Below are 22463 nucleotides of genomic sequence, written 5' to 3'. Positions count from 1 at the left end.
GCGAGCGAGGGGCACTCACTCGAGACGTCGCTGCTCTTTCGTCGTCTCCTGCCGACAACCTTGGTGCTACCGGGCGCGTACAGAGGATCATCCTCCAGGGATACCTCCCACGCGATGGAGTGTCTCTTGCTGATGGATGGCGGTGGCGGCAGAAGCTCCTCCAGAGAGTCGTCGGAGAAGCGCTCCTCCTCAGACTGCGTCCTGAAATCGGCCGAGTTGCGGGCGGAGAAGTCCGAGTTACGGGTAGAGAACAGGTCGGAGTAGCGCTCCTCGGAGCAACGGTCGGACGTCGGCGCGGAGAACCGCTCGCAAGAGTCCGCGCGCGAGTAGGAGACGAAGTCGAGATTCCGTATGGAGAACGGGTCGGAGGTTGGCACGGACACGTGATCGTTGGAGCTCGCGCTCGCCACCGCTATCGAGAAGTCCGAGTGGAAGCGCTCGTTGGACGTGGAGTTGGCGCGCGAGAAGTCGGATGAGTCGCAGTTGGCGCGCATCGAGAAACGTTCGACGCTGACCGAGCTCGAGCGCGGTATCGACGACCGGCTCTCGGACTCGGAGTTCCTCGAGAACCGGCCCTCGCTCGAGTCCGAGTCGTTGCGACTCCGGCGTTGTGTCGCCGACGACGACGCGTCCTTCGCGTCAGAGCCCCTGTTCATCAGCAGACGATCTTCCACGCTGCTCGACTTCATGATCTCGTGATTCTGCTGACGTTGCTGCGACGAGTACTTTCTCAGTGGATGGGACGTCGCGCGATCTCCCCTCTCGGGACTGTCCCTCTCATGCTTCTGACGGTTGCCCACGGACGTATCGTCCAGACATTCCTCCGAGGAGCGGCGGCGCACCTCGCGGTGCTTCTCCACTGCGCTTGGATTTGTCCTCGGTGGGATCCAGTTGAAGGACACCTTGCCGTCGTATGGCAAACTGGCGAACTTACTGGGCGGACTAGGCAGTTGGGTCAGTCGCAGCGACTCCGCGGTCCCGTTCTCCCAGCCGTAGGGCCGCTGATGGCGAGTCTTGGGCTGTCAAAATTCATTGGGAATTTAGAAGATGGAACGACTCCCGAAAACGGCTCCAATTCTTTTGATCTTTCGTCAAGAAACGATTCGATCGATCTTTCCTCGCGTTTCCTTGGAGCGTTTAATATTAAATATTTCCATAATTAACTTTCAATTAAAATCCTGTTAAAAAAAGTATGTTGAAAAATTTAAGCGAAGAATAAGAATTTATTATTTATTCGAACAAGTTGGTCATCATTTACCATCTGCATAATTGCTGAGAAAAGCGGTTAGAGACTTTCTTTATCAATCTTTAACAAAGGAATTCATTGAAATAACAATGAGAGAGATTTCGTTATTTCAAAGATATACAAGTCTCTCTCTTATATCTTTACAATCGACGCTTTGATATTTTATCGCAACAATTTCAACTTGCTCCAAAGAAACGCGGAAAATCCCACTATATATCACGACTTGCTCGTTGGAAGTTCACCACCGAGATTTCTCTCATCTATCCCGAAAATGCATCTCGCGACGGAATCACACGCGAGAGAATTCTCCATCGTTCGTAAAGATCGGCCGAAATCGGGCGATGCCGATGCAACGCGGGAGTTTCGATTTTACGCGGTCGGCATCGTAAATCGGCGATGCCGATGTCACGACGATGCTCTGACGAGAAAGTCGCCAGATTACGAGGCACCAAACCGCGGAATACGTACGCATTTCGAGCCGCATCGCCGTAAATAAACCAAGTTATCGGCGACGATCAAAGAGAAAGAATGATAGAGAGAGAAAGATGGTACTCACGAGGGTAGTTTGCGTGGTAACGGCGTTATCATGCCGCATGCCATCCTCCACCATCCACTGTTGCCGGCCGTTATTCCGCCGTTCCGGGCCCACGACGTTTCTCTTGGACGAGTTTCCCGGGGAAACCCTAGCCGACAAACGAGACGAAAATGGACTAAAGATGCAATATTGTATCAAATCTCTAGCTGTGCGCGCGATTCTCGTAAAACTGTCCGTAATGTTCATCAAATATAATATAATTTTATTAAAACGAACGCGACGTTACTTGGAGTTAGACAGTCCCTCGATATGTTTGTATCCAGGATTGGGAAGTAACGCGTTACTTGTAATATCGTTAGCCTTACAGTTACTTTTTTTCGGTAACGATCGTTACTTTTCTCTGTTTGTAACGATAACGGTAACGAATTAGCCGTTACTTTTATCGTTATTTTTTGGTTCTTTATTATCTTATATCTGTTCGATAGATGTATTTTTTGGAAAATATTTTGGAGTCTTCTATCATAGGCTGCATTCTGATAGTCACTGCCAGTACTGAAGATCTATAGTAATGTATAAATGGTAGATTTTACAATACTGGCAATGAATATTGGAATACATTCTTAATAATATCAATATTTCTCTTATCAAAATTTAAAAACAATGTTTGATAAAAATTTTCGACAAAATTGAAATTTGTAAATTACAATTTAAATTCCTATAAAGATAAGTGTATTAAAAAGTAAAGATATTAACATAAAAAATTACAATCATTAAATAAGTTTAATATAAAAAACGTTTGCTGCATAGAGACTAATTTAGTGTTTTTAATTTTAACATAGATTATTACATTTAATATTGATTATTAAATAATTTTATAATCTAATAGCTTATTTTAGTATTACAAAAAACAAAAATATAACGAAAAAATAACGAATCGTTACTTTCCAAGTAACGGTAACGGTAACGCGTTACTTTTTAAAATCAGTAACGAGTAACGGTAACGAGTTACTTTTTGCAAAAAATAATGGTAACGGTAACGCGTTACTTTTATAGAGTAACGTTCCCAACTCTCTTTGTATCTAACATCGAGTTCCGGGGGATGAGAATGGCCGGAAATTCGAGGCGAAGATTATCGATGTGTTGTTTCGTCGGTGCCTGCGACTTTAACGAACCCACTTCTTTTATGATAACTAAAGAAGCCCTCTTTCAATAAAAAGACTTTGCGGAGTTTGTGATGTTTTCGTATTGATACGGAAATACCAAACGTTTGCAAAACTTGCATGACAATACATCATCAGGAAGAGTGTGTGTCTGCGCGAAGAGGGTAAAGTTTTTTTATCCTATTAACCTTCTTCTTTCGACATATTTCCAAAGTTATCAAGTTGTCGAAGGTGAACGCATAAATTCAGACTAGTCTTCGCGGTCAAATAACGGAGTCGATGGCAAGAATAAGGGGATAAAAAATAACGGAATACGGATGTAGCCAAGATTTGTCTTTACTCGGCCAAATAATCAATCTTTTTGCATTTCTTTTTCAGCAAGAATCAAGATTATCGTTCAATTCTGACATTCGTTCGATAACATAAATACATAAAAAAATAGAACTGAAAGATTATGCGATTTTTAAAATAGATTATGTACAGATCAACTAGCTTTCGCGATTTGAATTAATAAATTTGCAAAACTTAATAAAATAATTGGGTGTAAAAAAAAAATATATATATAAAATATTGAAAAAAGAATAACATTGTGTTTCTTGTTAAACTTAATTTATAAAAAAATTAAATATAAAATTCTTTCGTACAAATATTTTAATTAATATTATAAATAGATACCGATCTGAACTTAAATTATGTAAGATTTTAATAGCCGAACAGACTAAAATATTAAACTTATTCATTTAATATTTATGTTAGTTTATTATACCGCAGTCGAGGTAAAATTCAAGCAAATCGGCTTGTAAGGTAGATCAAAATACATTTTTAACACATCATTTGACGCGACATGGAGGAAGGGGGCGAACCGAGCGATTTACGCGGGAAGCGTCTCAATCGTGGGTTGCCAACCGTACAACAAGACAAGAAAAGAGCAAACGACGACGATGCTGAAGAGCGAATCAGATCGATTGACGCTCGACTTCCGTTTGGTCGGCTCGTTTCCAGTCGATAAACGTCGCGTCGCCTTCCTGGCAAAGGCGCCGAGGAAAATGATGCCCCACGTGGAAACGCGATCCCCGCCGTGTTATTTAACGTATGCAGTCGATCGTGCGCAACATGATACTCGCGATTCGATTGCACCCTCTTGCGAAACACGTCATTCTCAAGCTAGACTATTCCCGAAGAATTTTCATTAAATTTATCAGAGGCGTATAAATCTGATGGAGGAGTGTATTTCTCCCATTGCGATAATTAACATAAATCTTCACCAATTTACAAACAGCGGCGATACGATGACGATTGCGCGATAAATTAAACAATAATTTATTTATAAAAAAAAAAAAAGAGTAATAATATCGCGAGAGAAAATATTTGCTGTGGAAACGAAAAGAAAAAAAAATAAAAAAAAAAATAAAAAGGACGGAAGCCTCCTTCGTGCAAAATAAGTTTACCGTTGAGACTTTACTTTATAGAGGACTTACTTATCGCGAGAAAGAAGTCGTGCTGATTTACTTGCGTTGACGACGAGGGGGAGGAAGAGAAAGAAACGTTTCCTTTTGTCGGAATGACGAGCGTTCTCTACGGAGAGGAGAGGTTTTCCCGGATAGGAGAGTCTGCATTTCGAGAGGACGGCGAAGCTCGAATGCACTTCTCGCAGACGTTTCTCTCCCGCGATAGAACGGGTAATAGGCATGAAACGCGGTGATTAGGATCGACAGGTACAACGAGGACGCCGTCTACGGTTTAAGGACCCTGCGCGTCTAACAAGAACAACTCGTGGCTTCGAAAGTCGACCGTAGATCGGAGAAACTGCGAATATTCTACAGACAATATTCTGCGTTACAATCTCTATATGAATCAAGAATTCGACAAAGACTGATAATGTTATATCGAACCTCTTTGGGCACCAATCCGATTTTTAGAAATTCTTGAAAATCCCTGAAGTTTTCTAGATTTTTCCAAAGAATACATGTTTTGCATTAAATTAATTAATATATCGTAATGGATAGACTAAAGTTTAAATATAATAATAGAAGTCGAGAGCAAGAACATTCTTTTCAATCGACTCCGCTTTAAGGAGCAATCGTCAGCGATTGCCAGCGAGTGCAGGTGTGTTTTATCGATGCAGCCCGGTGGAAAACGACGAGAAACCGGCTGCGCTTGCTCGTTTACGGCAAGGCAAGTGGCTGGAAAATTTTCGCAACGCTCGGAAGTGGGTATTCTAGGTACGCGATCGAGAACTCCGCGTCGATAAAATCGACGCGGTAGTTTTCCGGAGGAACGAGCGCCTGCAAAAGGGAAAACCGCGTGAAGTGTAACGAGCTTCGTCGTCGTCGCTTCCGGTGTACTTTGTGCTTGCGTCGAGGAGAATGCAATCGAGCGAGTTATGCGAAAGTGGTGCGAATATATGGGGGAGGAAACGTAAAAGGAAACGGAATTTAACTTCGGTCATCGAACGATTGCGGGAGGAGGGACAATCTTGTTTGAAATAATGCGCCGAACAAAGTTGGGGCGAAGGGACGACGATGATGGTACCCGGAATGGCGTTTGTTCCTGACGAAACGAAGTTACGTCCGGAACTAAAATCGAAGGTAAAAGTTTGGGAGGTTTTACGAGCGACGGTAAAGGCGGATCCCGCCTTCTCGTTACGGAAACGGAAGTCCGTTTCCTCGTCCTTGAAACGCGTAAAGGGGACTCGCAGGTCCGAGGAGGACACCGAAAGAAATTTAAATGAACGCGGATCCTCCTTCCTCGGAGAAGAAAACTCCATGAATTATCGCCGCCTGTTACGTGAGCGAAATTATCTATAGCTTCTCGATAAAGAGCGATCCTTATTCCAGGTGCGATTTCGCTCATCTAAGAACATCTCAAATTTGTAAACGCAATTTATAAATTTTTACTTTACTTTAGAACGTCGCGTTGACATGCAATTTTAGTGAAAGATCCCGAATCGAAATTTTACCTCCTATGTTCAACCTCAATTTTCTCACGTTTATAAATTCTCGAAGCTTTCGATAAATTTAATTTATATAGAAAATGAGCTCCTACTCTGTATTTCAAATAGCAAATCAATAGTTTTTTATTTACAACTGGAGATTCAGAAAAGAAGCTTTAGATAAAATTAAACAGTTTCATACAAAAGAAGGTCGTTAATTAAATTGTGCTTAAAATATCAAAGTAGATGTTTGATTGAAAATTGAGATCGAAGTAGGAGAAAAATATTGACTCGAGATTTTCATTAAATATCTTGGAAATTACATTCCGGATAAAGTTTTCGAGAAAATAAAATTGAACGACTTGAACCTAATTAAACTGCAAAAGATCTTTTCATTCATTATCATCTGAGACTGTCTGCGCATTCAGTAGTCTATTTTAACCGTCGCAGACGAATCCGGTAACATGAATCGAGAATCAAATGAAATTCTATGGCAAGAATCTTGTATACGTCTATTGACAGACGAGATACACTAGGTCAAGTGTATGAAAACGTGCGACTCCGATGGCGAAACCGATCGATCGACACTCGACTTTCGACTGATTTGTTTCCAACCGATAAACGACGAAACGGAGGTCTCTCGTTGGCCTTTTGAATGAAGAAATATGTTCCTCGAGGCGATACTTTTATTGAAGAAATCGCTATATATTTCAATTATACATCGTCATTTTAAATTTATTTTAACATTAAATTTTTGTATTGAATTTTCCAAGAAATAAATAAATTAAAATAAACAGTTAAAATAAATAAAAAAAATTTGAAGTTTAAGTAACCGATTAAAAGATTTTAAGTAAATTATCTATGGTTTTTCACGATCTAATTTATATAATAACCACAAAATTCTGACGTAATAAAGCACTTTGAAAATTGTATTTAGCGTTAAAAAAAAAAAAAAAAAAAAAACTACGGAGATATTTGAAATTGCTCTCTCTCTTAAACTTGAAAGAGTTATTTTCCTTTGAAAACTGTCCAAATTCCGGTGCTTTGTGAAAGGTACTTACATTGGCAGGAGAGTCGAGATGATACGTTCGGCCTCTTCCGGGGGTGGCGGAAATTCCTGTGTCGAGGAGACGCCCGCGAAATCCTGCGGCTCCGGACAGTCCGGGACCGGGCGTAATGCTACCAATGCCATCTTCGCCTTTCGACCGTTCATGCTCATGTAACCGTCGTCCTCGGATTGGTGTCCTGCCGGCCAAAGTTTCACGATTACGATGAGTTTCTTGGAAGGAGCCGATCCGAACGACTTAATCCACCGAACGTCCAGTTTATCCTAAATCGTCGACGACTATTTCTGTTACGACTCTTTTCAAACAGTTCCCGAAGGAAGGAAGGAGGAATCGCATTACCTTCGTTCGATGCTCTGCGATTCTGGAAATACTTGTACGTGCTGCGTAAACGTTATCGCGCGATAAAGTATCACGCACGTGTATAAGGGGATGATGTTTCAAAAACTTTCTTAAAAGCGCTTCGAAAATTGATCGCTTTAGCGTTTTGCATCGAGTTGCAATATCCCAGATTTGTATGATATTCTTTTTTCTTTCGAAAGAATCGGTCGCGTTGACGACAAATAAAATTCCATCAAAAATATTTTGCTTTTCTATTTTATCGCGATAAGGCGCGCGCGAGGATGAGGATTTTTCCTGAAGAATCTCTCGTTAATCAGCCGCGATCGTTCGCAAAGGTGTACAGCAGAGATGCCAATAGAATGTCGATTTGAATTTTCAGTGAACCGTATATGAGACAGGCCTGCTGGCTGGTTTCTTCTCTCCATCCCGGAAAATGTTACGTGCTTTCACGCCGATTTTCCGCGAATTGAATGGCAGACCGCCAACTCGGCGGGTTTATGTTATACGTCCGCAGGAGCGTTTCTCGATGGTAATAAAGAGAAAATATGCACCTTCCGAAAGCCGAGAGAGAACGACGGCTGAATCGAAGATTCGAACGAACCACTGTCCGATAACTGTACGCGTCCGACGATAATCTTTCTCTCGTTGTTCGCGAAATGCGTTTTATATTACACCTCACAACTATTTATATACTTATTTTGCCTTGCGTTTAAAAGCGTCACGCAAATTTTCACAATCTCGGAATTATTTTCAAAATCCCACGGATAAATGCTGATTCAACGGTTTATTTTAATCATTTATATATATTGTATATAGAAAATGCAAATATAATTCTTAAGCATATAGTATAAAAAATTATAAATAATCCAAGCGGATATGCATAAATTTTATAACTAGATTAATTTCTTTCTTTCTTTTTTTTTTTTTTGTACATTGCTCTAGGATCGAGCCTTAGAAACGAGTCCACCGTGCAAGTTTGTTCCCGGTTCAACGTGCACGGGGAAGAGCAAGAAAGTTAAATATCTTAGTTAAGGGTGACGAGTTAAATCGCATAAAACACACACAAACGACCCGTTCACGTTGTCGCTTTTCGAACGACTTTCCGCGACAACTCGCGCACCGGCATAGAACTTTGTGTGCTTCAAATGCGAGCCAGGTATCTTTAGAGAGGCGGAAATAGCATGCGAAGTTTTAGAAAGAGGCGTACTCGGTTGTCACTGGAAATTTACTATCTTCGCCCTGTCGATATAAAGCGGCGGGTGTCGCTTCTTCCGCAAGTTCGGAGGGGATGCTTCCTCTTTCGCGGTGAAAATTTGTCACGGGAGCATCATGTGTCGCGATTTCCACCGTTAACTATTTCAATGTAAAAACGATGGATTCTCGGTATATTTATTTTACATCGAGATTTAATATTTTATTCGTGATAATGGAACGTTACGGTTTGACGGCGCGATCCATTGTTCTCTATTTTATTATCATAAATCGATAACAAGCGATGTTTATCGCTATTCTACATTAATACGCTTAATTATTAATTACCAAGATATGTAATAATTCGCAAATGAATAAATGAGGTTATCGCAACATCGATAATATGCGAGCGGATTGACGTAAATGCTTGCAATTTTCACAAAAATCATAAAATCAGTAAAGTCTGAGCATGAAATGCACTAACTGCATCAAACATTTTTTGACTAGTTCATTCGCAGCATTCTTCACACACTATTCACGCGTTTAGTGATGAGTACATGTGTATATATCCGACACGAATAAAAAAAATTGACGGATTCTGTCAGCGGTCTGACAGTTCGCCGGACACGTGTTACTCCACTACTCGAGGTGATATCGATTTTTGCGGCGATCAGACGTCATCGGACAATTCCGCTGCGAAAACGTTCGCTCGACGTCGTGCAAAATCACGTGGAAAGAATGAATTCGAAAATTTATGCGATAATTTTCAATAGCTCTCGCGAACGAAAGAGCGCCGTAAAGGCTGTGAGTGTGAGAAATTGCATAATCACTTCACGCGAAATAAGCGAATCGCAGAGATTGCGTGACGTTAATATAACGTTTAAAGTTTTTCCACCCTTTATCTCTATAACAAATTCTTGATATATTTCATATAAACTAACTCGTCTATATATCGCGGATTTAACATTCATTTGTAATCGTATTAGATCGTGAGTTATGTTACTTCGTATAATCTCAATTTTTCCTTCCAGGATACATATTTCGGAATGGAATAATGAATATATTAGGATCGCGTTAACAACTTACAACCCGCTCTCTATTACAATCGGGATCAGAATTTAGAATCTTACGTATATGATAGTGGCACTATGCGGATCTCGAGGGGACGTGGGATTCTGCGGTCTCTTGGATCGCAGAATTCTGAAATCCTATCATGTAGGATTGTCTTGTCTTTGGGCGACCTAGAATACGGATAAAGATGCAAATATCTAAGCAACATGGGCGGTCAAAGCTCAGCTATCATTCACACAGAAATGTAAAAGATTCCGTGTGCTCAGAGGCTTTTAAATTCCTAATCCAACTTAAATAGCATATTACAAAATATAAAAATAAATAAATAATATAAAAAAATATAAGATATACGATGCTCGTAATTTCTTTAATTGCGTTGATACACACATTGTACACTTTGACAAAAAGATAGCTATTTCCTTTGCTTCTACCTCGAGACTTTTTCCGAGGAAAGAAAATAAATAATGAAACATTAAAAAGGGAGAGGAAGGGGGTGTCTCCGTGCGAATCGTGCCGTAGTTAATCGCTCTCGGCAAATACGAGAACGATGTCTGTAAAAGGCTCGGTCGGTCCCGCGAGGAAATAGAAGCTAGGACGGGGATAAACGGGGAAAAAGGACGTTACCTAAGGACGGACTCTCGTCGTCGGGCGTGAGGCCAATACTCGGCTCCGTACTGCTGCCGCAATCCCCGATGCCACCCACGCCACTTCCGTTCCCGCCGCCACCTCTATCGCCGCTTCCGCCTCCGCTACCGCTGTCTCCGCCACCTTCGCCCTCCGCCTCAACGTGCTCGTCGTACTCGGAGAGCACCTTGTCCAACAGCTCGATCGATCGTTGCACATCGTCACCTCTGGAACAAACAAAACGTTCGATTCTATAGAGATTATCGTCCTTCTATTATAAAACAAAAACGCCGGCGATCACCTCCGAAGAAGGAATTTCATTACGACGCGTAATACGATTCGCTCTTGTAAGACAAGCTGAGGATTGTCAAACGTTCCCGTCTTTCGATTTTTCGATACGGTTTCGTATGGAATAAACAAAATAGTAGGTCTAAAGAAATTTTGCACGTGTGCTTTTTTTTTTTTTTAAATTAAATTTAAGAAATTATATTTATACTCATATGACCCTTCTCTTATCTTTCAAGTAGACATAAATCATCGGTATCCATAATGAACTTTACACCATCTCCGTATTCCCTTTAACTTATGATATCCTAGTATCTGCACGCGCTCCATTTTCGTGAACGATAACCAATAAAAGCTCCGATAATTTTGCGCCGTTGGCGCAAACTATTTTCCGAAGCGGTGTTAAAAAGTCAGTTTTTAATTTTAAAAAAAGTAGATCACGTCGCAAAATAGTATCGCGTTGCTTTAAATTAAAACGGTAAATATTGGACGGTCCAGGATTCTCGCGTCCTCCTCGTCAATTACATTATAAAATGCATTTTCTACTGCACGTGTGTTTTTTGCGCGAGAAACATATTTGCATTTTTATAAACTTTAGATTTTGTATACTCTATTTCTATCTTTCTCTCTCTCTCTCTCTCTCTTTTAGAATACATGTATATATCTCTTTTTTTTCGAAGTATATATATATATATATATATCTGAAAAATATTAATTAAAACTTTACGAGAGCAACGTGCTCATATTTGTCTAGAACAAAGTCTTCGGTCGACGATTTCTGGATCAGTTTATCGAAGTTACAGCATCCAGGGTGATACGCTTCGAGTTCGACAAGGTTGATGAAGCGACAAGGACGGAACGCGCGGCGACGGTTTAGCAAACTTCGTTACGTTTGTTGGGTAAATTTCATTTTTTTTTTTCTGGCACGGTGTGTACAAGACGCTCGTCATGAATCCATCGTGGAAAATCGATTATCCGGCACATTAATCGTCCTTACTTGACTCGTCCGCCGATAGGCCCTTTGCCGTCCAACGAGAAAAAAGTTTACTTGTCTGACGGCTATTCCAGGGGGAAAAAAATCTCCCCGCAATCGCGCGTGAGAAAAAATGTAACATTTATCTGCGTTATGAAAGCTTATCTGTGATACATATATGTATGTGTTTATTATGAATTTTTCAAATCAGAAAGATGAAAGTCCTGCAAATATTTATCGCAGAGATTTCTTGCCAAAGAGAGCAAGACCATGATCCACTTTCCTTGTACACGAAGAAAATATAGTAAAAATTACAATATAATTTTTGTAGAATATACTAACATATAGTTTACAAAAATACATATTTTTCCTCAATATTATATTTTATCAAAGAGTATTGTAATTATTCGAATATTTTAATGCAAACAAATGCATAATTTACATTTTTTATGATGATAAATATCCTGATGTCGTTATATTTCATAGTTTCATAATAAATGTTACAAAAGGGGATATATTTTCCATGTAATTTGTATTTTGTAAAATTTTCTCCGTGTTTATAACTCGTATACATATAGAGTAAGGCATTTATATCGAGACACCTAAATATCTAAAAAATAAAGCAAGATGGAAAGAAATGTTACGGACAAAAGTTGTTCGGTTCTAAAGGGATCATAATCTTGTTTTATTTTCTTTACACCAATTGACGTCTCTCATTTTTCGAGCTTAAAATATTAAGGTAACATTATTGCAAAATAAATAATTTTATGAGATATTTCATAGTTTATGTAAAATTATGTCGAAGTAAAGTAACAAAATAAAGTGTAAAATATCACGTAAACTATTAAACTTTTGGCCATCATACCCCTATAACATTTTATGCAGAATATTGCAAGGAGTCGATTTATTTAAAAAAATTGAGGTGTTTCCATTTAAAAAAACAAGATTTACGTTGAAATCTCCGAAGCGTCTCCACCCAAGGTCAAACTAATAGCACCATCTTATGACCCCCTTAGAATCGAACAACTTTTGTCCGAAACATTTCTTTTCATCTTGCTTTATTTTTTAGATATTTAGATGTCTCAATATAAATGCCCCATCCTGTATATTTAACCGATAAATATGAACATATCTCCATATAATGGCCATCGATCGCTGGAAAGAGCGACGAAGCGTGAAAATTTCAAAGCCTGATAAAGGTGCTCCAGCCATTATCAGTCGCTATTATCACACTATATACACATATATAGATGATGTGACTTATCGCATCGTCGCCTCGAGGAAAATCTTCGTCAAAAGTCGGTCGTCATTATTAGCGCGCATTAATTATCCCTTTCGTTCGCGGTGAACAAGACGACGCGATATCGTCATCGATAATACACGGGGTTCGACTGCATTACGCTCTTCCGGGTCACCGGCTGGTACCGGGATCATCCCGGTAACCTCGACGCCTCCTACGGGCCGATAACCAAGCATTTAATTAGGCACAGTGCCGTCGAGGGTGAAGGAGGGGGGGGGGGTGTGATGCGAACGGAGGGTTGGACGAGCGAAGTCGCGAAGCAATCCAAGCGCTGACGCAATGCGGTCGCTCCTGGATCGAGCCGTAATCACGGATTGTTAATTAGTGTGGAAACATGACGATGGTCTTCGTTACCGGGGCGTAATGCGATGAAGGAGGAGGAGGAGGAGGAGGAAGAGGAAAGAAGAACCAAGTCAATCAGCCGATCCACTACTCGACGATGAAACGCGGCTGGTTTCACCACCGCGACATAAAAGAAATCGCTACGAATGAATTGTGTCTGGCACGTAAAAGATACCTTCACAAATTACCCTGTAAATTTGGATCGCTCGATATATAAAAGATAATCGTGTAACGCGATTGTTCTGAAAATTTGCAAATTTAAATTATACGTTGAATACGTATTAAAAAAAAAAATCTATTAAAGAAATTTTTTAAATGAATATATTAAATTTTTTTAATTCAGTTTTTTACATTTAAAACTGAAATGCTTCTTCTTGTACGAACAAGAGATTATCTCCCGCTTAATATAATTTTTCTATTAATTCTTTTAAAAAATTAGATTATATACATATTATTTATCTTTTTCCCCCTTTAAATTGCGTGTAGCCAGACAGTAATCAAGAGAGCAAGTGCTCGTCGTCGGGTATCGCTGTTAGCTCATTACGTTGTCCTTGGGGATGAAACGCACTGATTTTTCGGAACAAAGAAGACGCGGACTTTGTGCGGAGTTAATATCCCGGGGAATATTTCTACCGTATAATGATCGTCGTGGTCGCAAATTAGCAACAGAGACGAATACTATACCGATTGATCTTTACCAGACTGATAATCTTTAGAAGACTGTGTGTATATATTAAACTTCAATAATTCTCTCTATAAGAGAATAGTGATTGTAATATCGAAAATAAATCACACGCAGTAATTAAAAACTATTATCACATATACAACCATATTCACTAATGTTTAGAATTTTAAAAAATATTTAGACATTGCAGAGAAAATTTTCCAATCTTCTCAAGTATCTTCAGCATCTTTTAAAGAAAGATGTTATACGATACGAGAAAAGTAGCATCGCCAGTGACGTGCCGTAGATCACCAAGTTTTTCAGGCTAAATCATCCGCTTGCTCGGCGATCACGCGGCCAAACGGAGCGAGGAAAAAATCCACGAGATATCCAAAAGACACGAAGGAAGACGTCTGACGGATTAGGACGTCTCTTTGACGTTTTACGGATCGTTCGTTCGGACGGCAAAGAACCTCGGCGCGCCTCCAATGACAAACCGTCCTCGTTTATCTTTCCGAGCCTTCGCCCCGTGACGGAATGTCGGAACGTTTGTGCGAAGAATTCCTTCTTGGACAAATAGTAACGGCGTCGACGACGGCGAGCTCGTTAAACGCCCGTTTTTCAGGCTCATCCGCCAGAGTTTCGGACAAACGGCCTCGCGATCAGCAAAGCGGAGTTTAATATGCCGTCCGTACTTTCGAAACTTTTCGCACACAACAACAAGGAGTTCCATTCCCTTTCTTCTGATCCGTCACTTAGTCCTAAGAATGCCTCGTCGAGCCGGGTCTCGTCATGCGCGATTACAATTGGCCGCAAAAGCTCGATCGGTCTTGAAAATTTTTTATTCCTCGCGTGACAAGCAACGATACTTTCGAAGTTTGAGGGCCTATTATATTGTATATTTTATACAGAGTGGCTGCAAACGTTTCAGCCACACTTTGAGATCTTATAGGAAATTGAATTTTGAACAAAAAATTTCTTATAAACATGAATCGAAAAATGCTTTCTTAAGAAGTTATCGCTCAAAAACCTCTGAAATCGTGATTATTTTACACATTTTTCCAAATATCATGGAAAATATGCGTTTTTTAACAAAAAGTAGCGAAACAAAAGTTATAGAAAATTAAATTCACTTTCAAATGAGATCAAAATGATTATTGTACGTTCCATAGATTTTGATACAACCAGTTTCAAACGTGCTTTTGCTACTTATTATTAGATCGATTAAAATTGAATCGGGAGGAAATCCGTAAAGCGACTAGATCGGTCATTACTCGATGCCGAAAGTGTATTGGAGCTAGAGGGAGAGGGGGGGGGGAGAGAGAACATTTTGAGAACAGTTAGTTTTTTCACGTTTTTATTCATTTTCTACCATTACGTGCTATTTTAGTTTAAAAAAAATTTATTTTATTTTCATAAAAGAAAAAGATTTTTATTTTTTATTTTTATCGTTTTTTCAAGAAATTTATCAAGTTTCATTTTCTTTTCATCTTTCGCGCTTTCTTCGCGTCAGAGAGCGATAACTTCTTAGGGAAGCATTTCTCGACCCGTGTTTATAGAAAATTTTATAGTTCAGAATTAAATTTCCTATAAAGTCTGGAACGTTCGGGGCCACCCTGTATATTGAATCGGTCGGTAATATAACGCACGCATTAATCTTTCATAGTACCTGACATCCAGGACAACAATTCCCGCGTGAGATATCAAATTTTTTTCGCCCACGAGGTATCAATATCAATTCTATGATCGCGCATCATTAATCAAACACAGTCGGTGAAGTATCGAAGCTTTTCAGCGATGAAGAGTCGAATAGAAATGTCATCACGCCCCATTCCGTTACAGATTATTTCCGAAATATATTTGGCGATCTATGTACTCGCTCGAAATGCAACACTTGTTTCTCGTGTGAGAAAATATCGATTTTAAAATTTATATTTATATTTTAAATATGCTTGGAGGAAAAGAAATTTTCAGGGTCATCGCTGCCTACTTTCTTTGCAACTCGTGCAAATTTCGCTGCCAAAAGCGAAAGTCGTAAGGCTTATCTTCGACATATTGTTTTTCTTACTGAGTTTTTCTCTAGATATCTTATAGCATTTACCGTATCGCGCGAATGATTCGAGCGCTTGGATAGACGTTTATCGGGCGCATTCTCTCTCTTTCTCCTCAAAGTTGAAATCTTTTCCGAGGATTGGCCGCCGTGTGTGCGCTGTTAAACGGCGTTGTCGAAATATCTTTCGAAAGTACAATATTACGCAACGGAATCAATACTTTCCTTGAACCCCGCAAGTCGGTAAACATGTTGTACGTTGGGAGACAACGTGTACGCGTGTGGGAGCTTGCGCCGGCTTAAGGGAGAGAGGACAGTTTCCGGGACGTGTGGCGAATATGAAAGCCGGGGGAATATCTGCACGGAGCGAAAAGTTGGAGTATATCTCTCAGATATTACTCCGAAGAATTGTCGCGGTTTATTTTCGAGCCGATAAAGACAACAGATACGAGAGGAATAACAAGAGAGTTGACACGATCTCTTGATTCTCATCATCGAGAGATCTGGAGAAACTCTGGAATCTGCTGTCCTTTCTCGTCGCTCCGTGTCGTAGAAAGCCACATCGACCGACCGGAATCCCGTCTTCTACGAGACACTGATAAAGACGAGGGCGGCCACAGCACGCGCGACGGCGGTAATCTATAACGGCCAGGTGTATCGATTATCCTGTGACCCGATTCGGACTGGGTATAGAGTTCCTGGGTCGGCATATATGCAATTGCCACCGTTGCACGCATCTATACGCGTGCGCCATCAGAGATGGACTGTTCCACGTGCAAGGATGGATCCTGGGGAATCGCACTCTTCCCGCCGCGTATGTGTTTCGAAGAATCACGTGTGTTACCGAGGACTCTTTCGACGCGTTAAAAAATGATTCCTTGCTAATTTTGCGTTTTATACATTAAAATAAATACATTCTAAACATTAATTTTTTTCTATATTTATCAAATAATATGAGAATAATCTTGACAGTTTCATATCGTAGGATATTTTAAAGTTAGATTCGAAGTCATCGAAACATTGAACCTAAATATTTTTCCGCCATTTTATAGATATAAAAATCGCTTTCTTTCGATATTTTATCAAGTTTGAAAACTCTCTCTCCCTTTCTCGTTGTTCTACTTATAAGATCCAAGTATATACAATACATAACTAAATGTTTCGTCACGTAAAAGAATTTTTTTTTGTATTTTATTTTTATCATAGCGCAAACATTTCCCAGTTTAATTACGTTCGTAAATGATCCCAGTAATTACAATTCATTAAAAATGTTGCAGCGCTTTTAATTGCGCGACTCGCACGTCGAGCTGTAAATTCATTCCGTATTAATTTACGAAGAGGTACAAATTCTCGCAAAGACCGAACGTGACGTCTATATTTCACAATCGTACTCTTTATCGGGAGATCGTGCCAATGTAAAAATATAATTAAATACTTTTTTTTTTAATCGACTAAATAAATTAATACATATAAGAGATTCTGATAAAAATTATAAAACTTGGTCCATTCTTTTTCGACTATTTGCAGTGGATACTCGTGATGTTTTTTTACCAAATCACCAAACAGGCAGAACAGAAACCAGACATTTATCGACACGTGACGTATCGAAGCTCTAACGTTGTCTACAAAGGGCTAACGACTTTCCGCGAAACGTCTATAAATAAATGGCTTTTGATCGACGGCGTTTTATGGCGCCGAGACAATGTTGCTCGTCCCAAATGACCCGTCTGACCCAGACTATCCGATGTTTAAGGTTTAGCTGACAATCCCCTCGCGAGGGGATTCCTCGCATCGGCGGACCCCGCGATGCACCTTGTAGTACAGGGTTTTGACGTCAGGACTACCTCCTCCGTACGTGAGGATATCGCGAAAAGGGTCTTACCATCGGGGTGTCTCTATTGCGTATTTATGGCGGCGAGACTGTCCACAATAATGGCTCGCAGCTCATCCCGTATTCCACGCCACGTGTCGACCGACGGTCACGCGATGACCCGACTCGTCGTCGCGAACCTAAACCCCGTTTCTTTTTCCCTTCGGTTCGTTGAAACCGAATGATATAATTTTGCAACTGTTAAATTCACGAAGGACTTTTATCACGCGTTTATCACAAGATCGTAATACGTATGGTATCGTTCGGCTCTTGCCCTCAACGAGAGATGAACGAACTTCCCTTGAATTTTTCACGCGACCGTAATATTCAAAAATATTTGGACGACAAACGTTAGGTCCTTCCATCCCCGACGTTCATTTCGCGCTAACGTAAGCGAGAAAATTAAAGTTTGAACTGTCAAAACTTTGATTTTACTCGACGTTACGAGTTATACAAATAATTTTATAACTCGTTTAATAAATATACTTACGCAATTATATTTTAATGCTTTGCGCACACAGATAGATTCCAAAGCGGCGCCTTGATAATTTTAATTTGATATAATAAATAATTATTTATTTTATAAAATAGACACCCCCAAGTTTACTATTTATATATTCAAAAAAATAATAATTCGTAATTTTATTAAAAATTTATATCTTTAACATGTATCGTTTTTCTTTTACCTTTCATCTCCTATATTGATAAAAAAAGTTTATATCAATGCAGAAAAATAATAAGATTTTTAAATAATTTTAAATAATAAAACATTTACTTTTCGAGTGCTTGTTTTTCTATTCTTCACAATTTAAAAAAAAAAAAAAAAAAAATCCTTGGAGAGACGCTGTGAAATCTAGTTGTCGCGATCAAAAGATATGCTTGCACAATAGGAGGGAAATTACGACAGTATCTTTTTGAAGCTTCCAGGCACAAGGACGGACAATGGTGATATCATTGTCTATGCGCGAATAAGCCGGGACGGTCCGCGCGCGCGATAAGAGATGTCTCATTAGTCCGGATGCTGCGTTATACACGCGAAGCTTCGACGACGGCGAATCACAAGTCGCCATCGGCGAACACTGAACTCCCCGCGTTGTATGCACGCACAGCGTCCACTTCCGCCTGATAATAATCCATACACACGTGTCGCGTATGCGGAAACAAGGTGTTTCGCGCGCACGCGACAACAGCAGCCGGCGACTGTTAAATTAGCGCGCCGTCTTCTCTCTCACGTCGCAAGATATTACAATTGAGATGATGACTAATTATTGCAAAGTATACCCACAACTCTATGAGATTAGTCTCGCCGATTTACGAAGATTTTGCGGAATTAATCCGTCGCCGATTAATTTTGCGCGACGGATTCTGTAATGGTGTATACATCTATGCGCATAAAAGCGAAATTGTAAGCGGAATTAAATGTGATAAAATATTTAAAGAATTTTAAAAAAATCTATAATAAATTTTATGAAAAATATATAATAAAAGTATACAACATAGGATATTTGACTTTATCACACCTAAACACTTAAATTATCCCCGTGTTATGCGTGTAGTTATACCGAAAAAAGTTTTCAACAAAAGTTTCACAATTTTAGAGAGGATATATGATGTATGTAATAAATTTCTTATGCTTATACGTTTTTACGATATTTTAAACATTATCTTTTTTTTATATATATATATATATATATATATATGGCATATATTTTTTTCTTACATATTTTCCTATATATTTTATGTTACCACATGTTAAAATAAATAATGAAATATCTCAAACTATTGATTCTTTTTAATAATTTTATCTCGATATTTGTATACATGGAAAATGAGTGGAAGCAATCTGTTGCAACATATTTCCGCTTGAAGCTGTGAAACTTTTGTCAAAAACTTTTTTCGATAACTGCAACCATAGCAGAGATAATTTAGATCGTAAAGTTAAGCGCTCTACACCCTGTGTATGTTACGTATAGGAAATTATTCAGTTCGATGTTCCGATATTTTCAATCGACTTGAAATAGTAACTTATTGAAAATTCCATCCGCTTTGAAGGCAACCACGAAAATTGGATGGCAATTTTTAAACGGCCATACGTAAAACTAACTACGCGTCGCGGAAATTCGAGCCTTAAACATATGTAGATATACATATGAATCGTCGATCCATTGATTTAGCGATTTAAACTCCAACGGTAGATTAAACTAAACTACTTTCGCGCATGCGGTATCGGAATTTTCGGATCAGCTCTTTCGTTCGTCACTCATAAATCTGTCGCAAAATATTGTATAATCTCTCGATTTCTCGTTCGAGACTCGAGCTGCGCTCGCGAAAAAGTAAATTCTTTCTTCAACCGTCGTTCTTTGCCCCAGTTATACATATACCGAGGGGAAAATGTCGCCATCGACTTCGGACGGGTGGGAGGGGGAGGGGATGGGGGTGAGTTTCAGTCGCCATCTCCGGGAGTCCCGTCGGGACGGGAAGCGACCGTCAATAGAATCTGCTGGCAATCGCGAATTAATTCCCGAGACCCGTCTCTCCGCCGTTTCGATCTTTCCCTCGACGGGGGCGGATCTTATCCTCCCCCTCCCTCTATTATTCGGTAAAATAAAAAAAAATCAACCCCCGTCGACGCCGCTCTATCTTCCGTTACGTTCCCTTCCATGCTACGCTCGAACGATCTCGTTGGGAACGTATATAATACGTCTGTAGCCGGAGTTTAATCAAGTAATGATAAAAATCGACCGCGATCGGATAAAATCGGTTTCTTTTTCGTAAAGGGCCGCGAATAGCAGGATCGCTTTGAAGATCCGGCGAACGATAGCTAAAGGAAAGCGGAAGGAAAAACCCAACAGGAGCCAGTAATCTTTAACAAAGAAAAAGTTGTATCTCGAGATACAAAATTAATCGAAATGAAAATCTCCGTAACTAGCTAATAATTCCAGAGATCGCGATATAAATTTTTACAAATTTTTCATCGGCGAATTTAACGTGATAACTATTTTCTCTCTCTCTCTTTTTTTTTTTTTAAATCTCGTTTCAATGAATATTTATTGCATCGGATTGTCTAATGTCTCTCTTCGATAAAATTCACGATAAACTTACGACCATTCAGATAATACGTTTTCAATTGACATCCGGCAATCGAGGAGCTTTTTGCCGAAGCGTTAACGAGTACGAGGTAGACACATGTAGCGGGTAAACCGTATGCGCATCTCGATGTTCATCGTCGATCGACTCCAATTTCCATAACAATATGATATATGTATATATATAGGAGGAATAAGCGCGGAAGAGAGAATCGAGTCGGCTTCTATATCTCCCGATGATATTTTTTATTTTATTTCTCTAACAACTTTCCGCCCGAATCGATCTACTGCGCGTATCCGAGAGTTTATTTCGCGGGGACCCCAAACGATCCTTTATAAAAATCCAATAACAGGTAACCCAGATTCGCGAGCTATCTCAGCCATCGCGTCGATCGCGCTCATTTTTTTTCCCTCCCGCAAACAGGTAATAAAAAGTCAACTATCGAGCTTAGCTACTCCGCGTGCGCACATCTGTCTTTCCGGTGTATTTCCTGCTTATCTATAATTCGCATCGCATCGGCGATACATCCCCCACGTGCTGCCTCTGATCAGCGAGAGGAGAGACTTTTATATTCTCTCTCGTAATACGTATATCATGCAATTCTTTTTTTTTTTGCGCGCGATATACAATATTTTCACAGATAACAAGTAAGCACGGTTATTTACTTATTATTTCCGTATTCTCTCGGATGTATCTGGTTGCGTTACAAAAATACAGAGCTGAATAACAAGCTCAACAAAAAAACTTGAAAAATATATTTAAATTCTCGTGGCGTTTTTTTTTTATTTTATTTTTTTTTATTCTCCTCGCGGTATGCATTCCCACGCATTTTACAGTATAGCTTCGTTTAACGTAACACCGCGTCACGTATCACGAGAGAGTTCTCGCGTAGCCCATATCTGGTATGTCAACCTATTTAAGCAGAGTAAATAACGGAGGGAATCGTGTCACCGTCGTTTGCGGCAGCCGCCTCTTCTCGGACGCTCCAAATCAGGGACCGGAGACTGTGTCAACCGTGAACGCCAAACGGCCCGTCCAATCAGAGCGTGTAAAAATCATTACGAGGGCGAATCCCCGAAAGTGAGTTTCGTGCCTGCGACGCTAATCCGTAGGATTAAATTAATCAATCGCCCGATTTACCGATCTCCAGAGCCTAACCCCGTTAGATTGGGAACGTCGATATTACACAGAGTCACATACACCCACTTTCTCTCTCTCTCTCTCTCTCTCTCTCGTCGTTCTCTTTCACCGTGAGACTCTCCTCGCGAGCATTATCACGGTCCGGCCGAGGGAGCGAGGCAGAATCTCCTTGTAATTAGTATTGTTTACGCACGTTGAGATAGAGCGACGTTCTCCGTTAATCAAATTCAACTTCATCACGGGAAATCTAGTCGCGCGCGGCCGCTATGTCACCGACCTCGTGTTAGTTTGCCCCCCCCCCCCTTCCCATCCCCTTTTACCCTTCCAGCGTTAGTTAATCATCAGCCTGTTATACTAGTTGGAACAATCTTCTCTGTGGATTTCTCTGCCGATATATCGCCCCTTCGATGACAAAGATCCGTTCCAAGATTCGGTTCGTTAACTCGAACGCGAAATATCGATTTAACGAGACGAAGAATTTATGCGAGAAATCCCGTCGCGGATGAGGAACGACGTCACGGAAGAATGATCGCTCGATAGAAGATATAATAAGAGCAACGGTATACGTTAAAATAAGACGTTAAATT

General features: G+C 40.1%; 1 protein-coding gene across 11 annotated transcripts in view; it reads right to left on the bottom strand.

Annotated features, from left to right (window-relative positions):
* Nucleotides 1–22463, bottom strand: part of LOC138933863 (dentin sialophosphoprotein) — a 175695-nt gene that overhangs the window by 41429 nt on the left and 111803 nt on the right. For all 11 annotated transcript variants that reach the window (XR_011447048.1, XR_011447047.1, XM_070296975.1 and 8 more), the window contains 4 exons: nt 10166–10392; nt 6935–7118; nt 1803–1929; nt 20–1019 (listed from right to left, as the gene is read on the bottom strand). Coding sequence is in view for 9 of the 11 variants with exons in the window: in XM_070296975.1 (XP_070153076.1) it covers nt 20–1019; nt 1803–1929; nt 6935–7118; nt 10166–10392 (1538 nt within the window). In the remaining 2 variants the exon portion in view is untranslated. The remainder of the gene's footprint in view (nt 1–19; nt 1020–1802; nt 1930–6934; nt 7119–10165; nt 10393–22463) is intronic.

Source organism: Polyergus mexicanus, unplaced genomic scaffold (assembly GCF_030449975.1).
Source record: "Polyergus mexicanus isolate NDT 795.1 unplaced genomic scaffold, iyPolMexi1.0 SCAF_6, whole genome shotgun sequence".
Lineage (NCBI taxonomy): Eukaryota > Metazoa > Arthropoda > Insecta > Hymenoptera > Formicidae > Polyergus > Polyergus mexicanus.
This window is presented reverse-complemented; position numbering and strand designations above follow the sequence as displayed.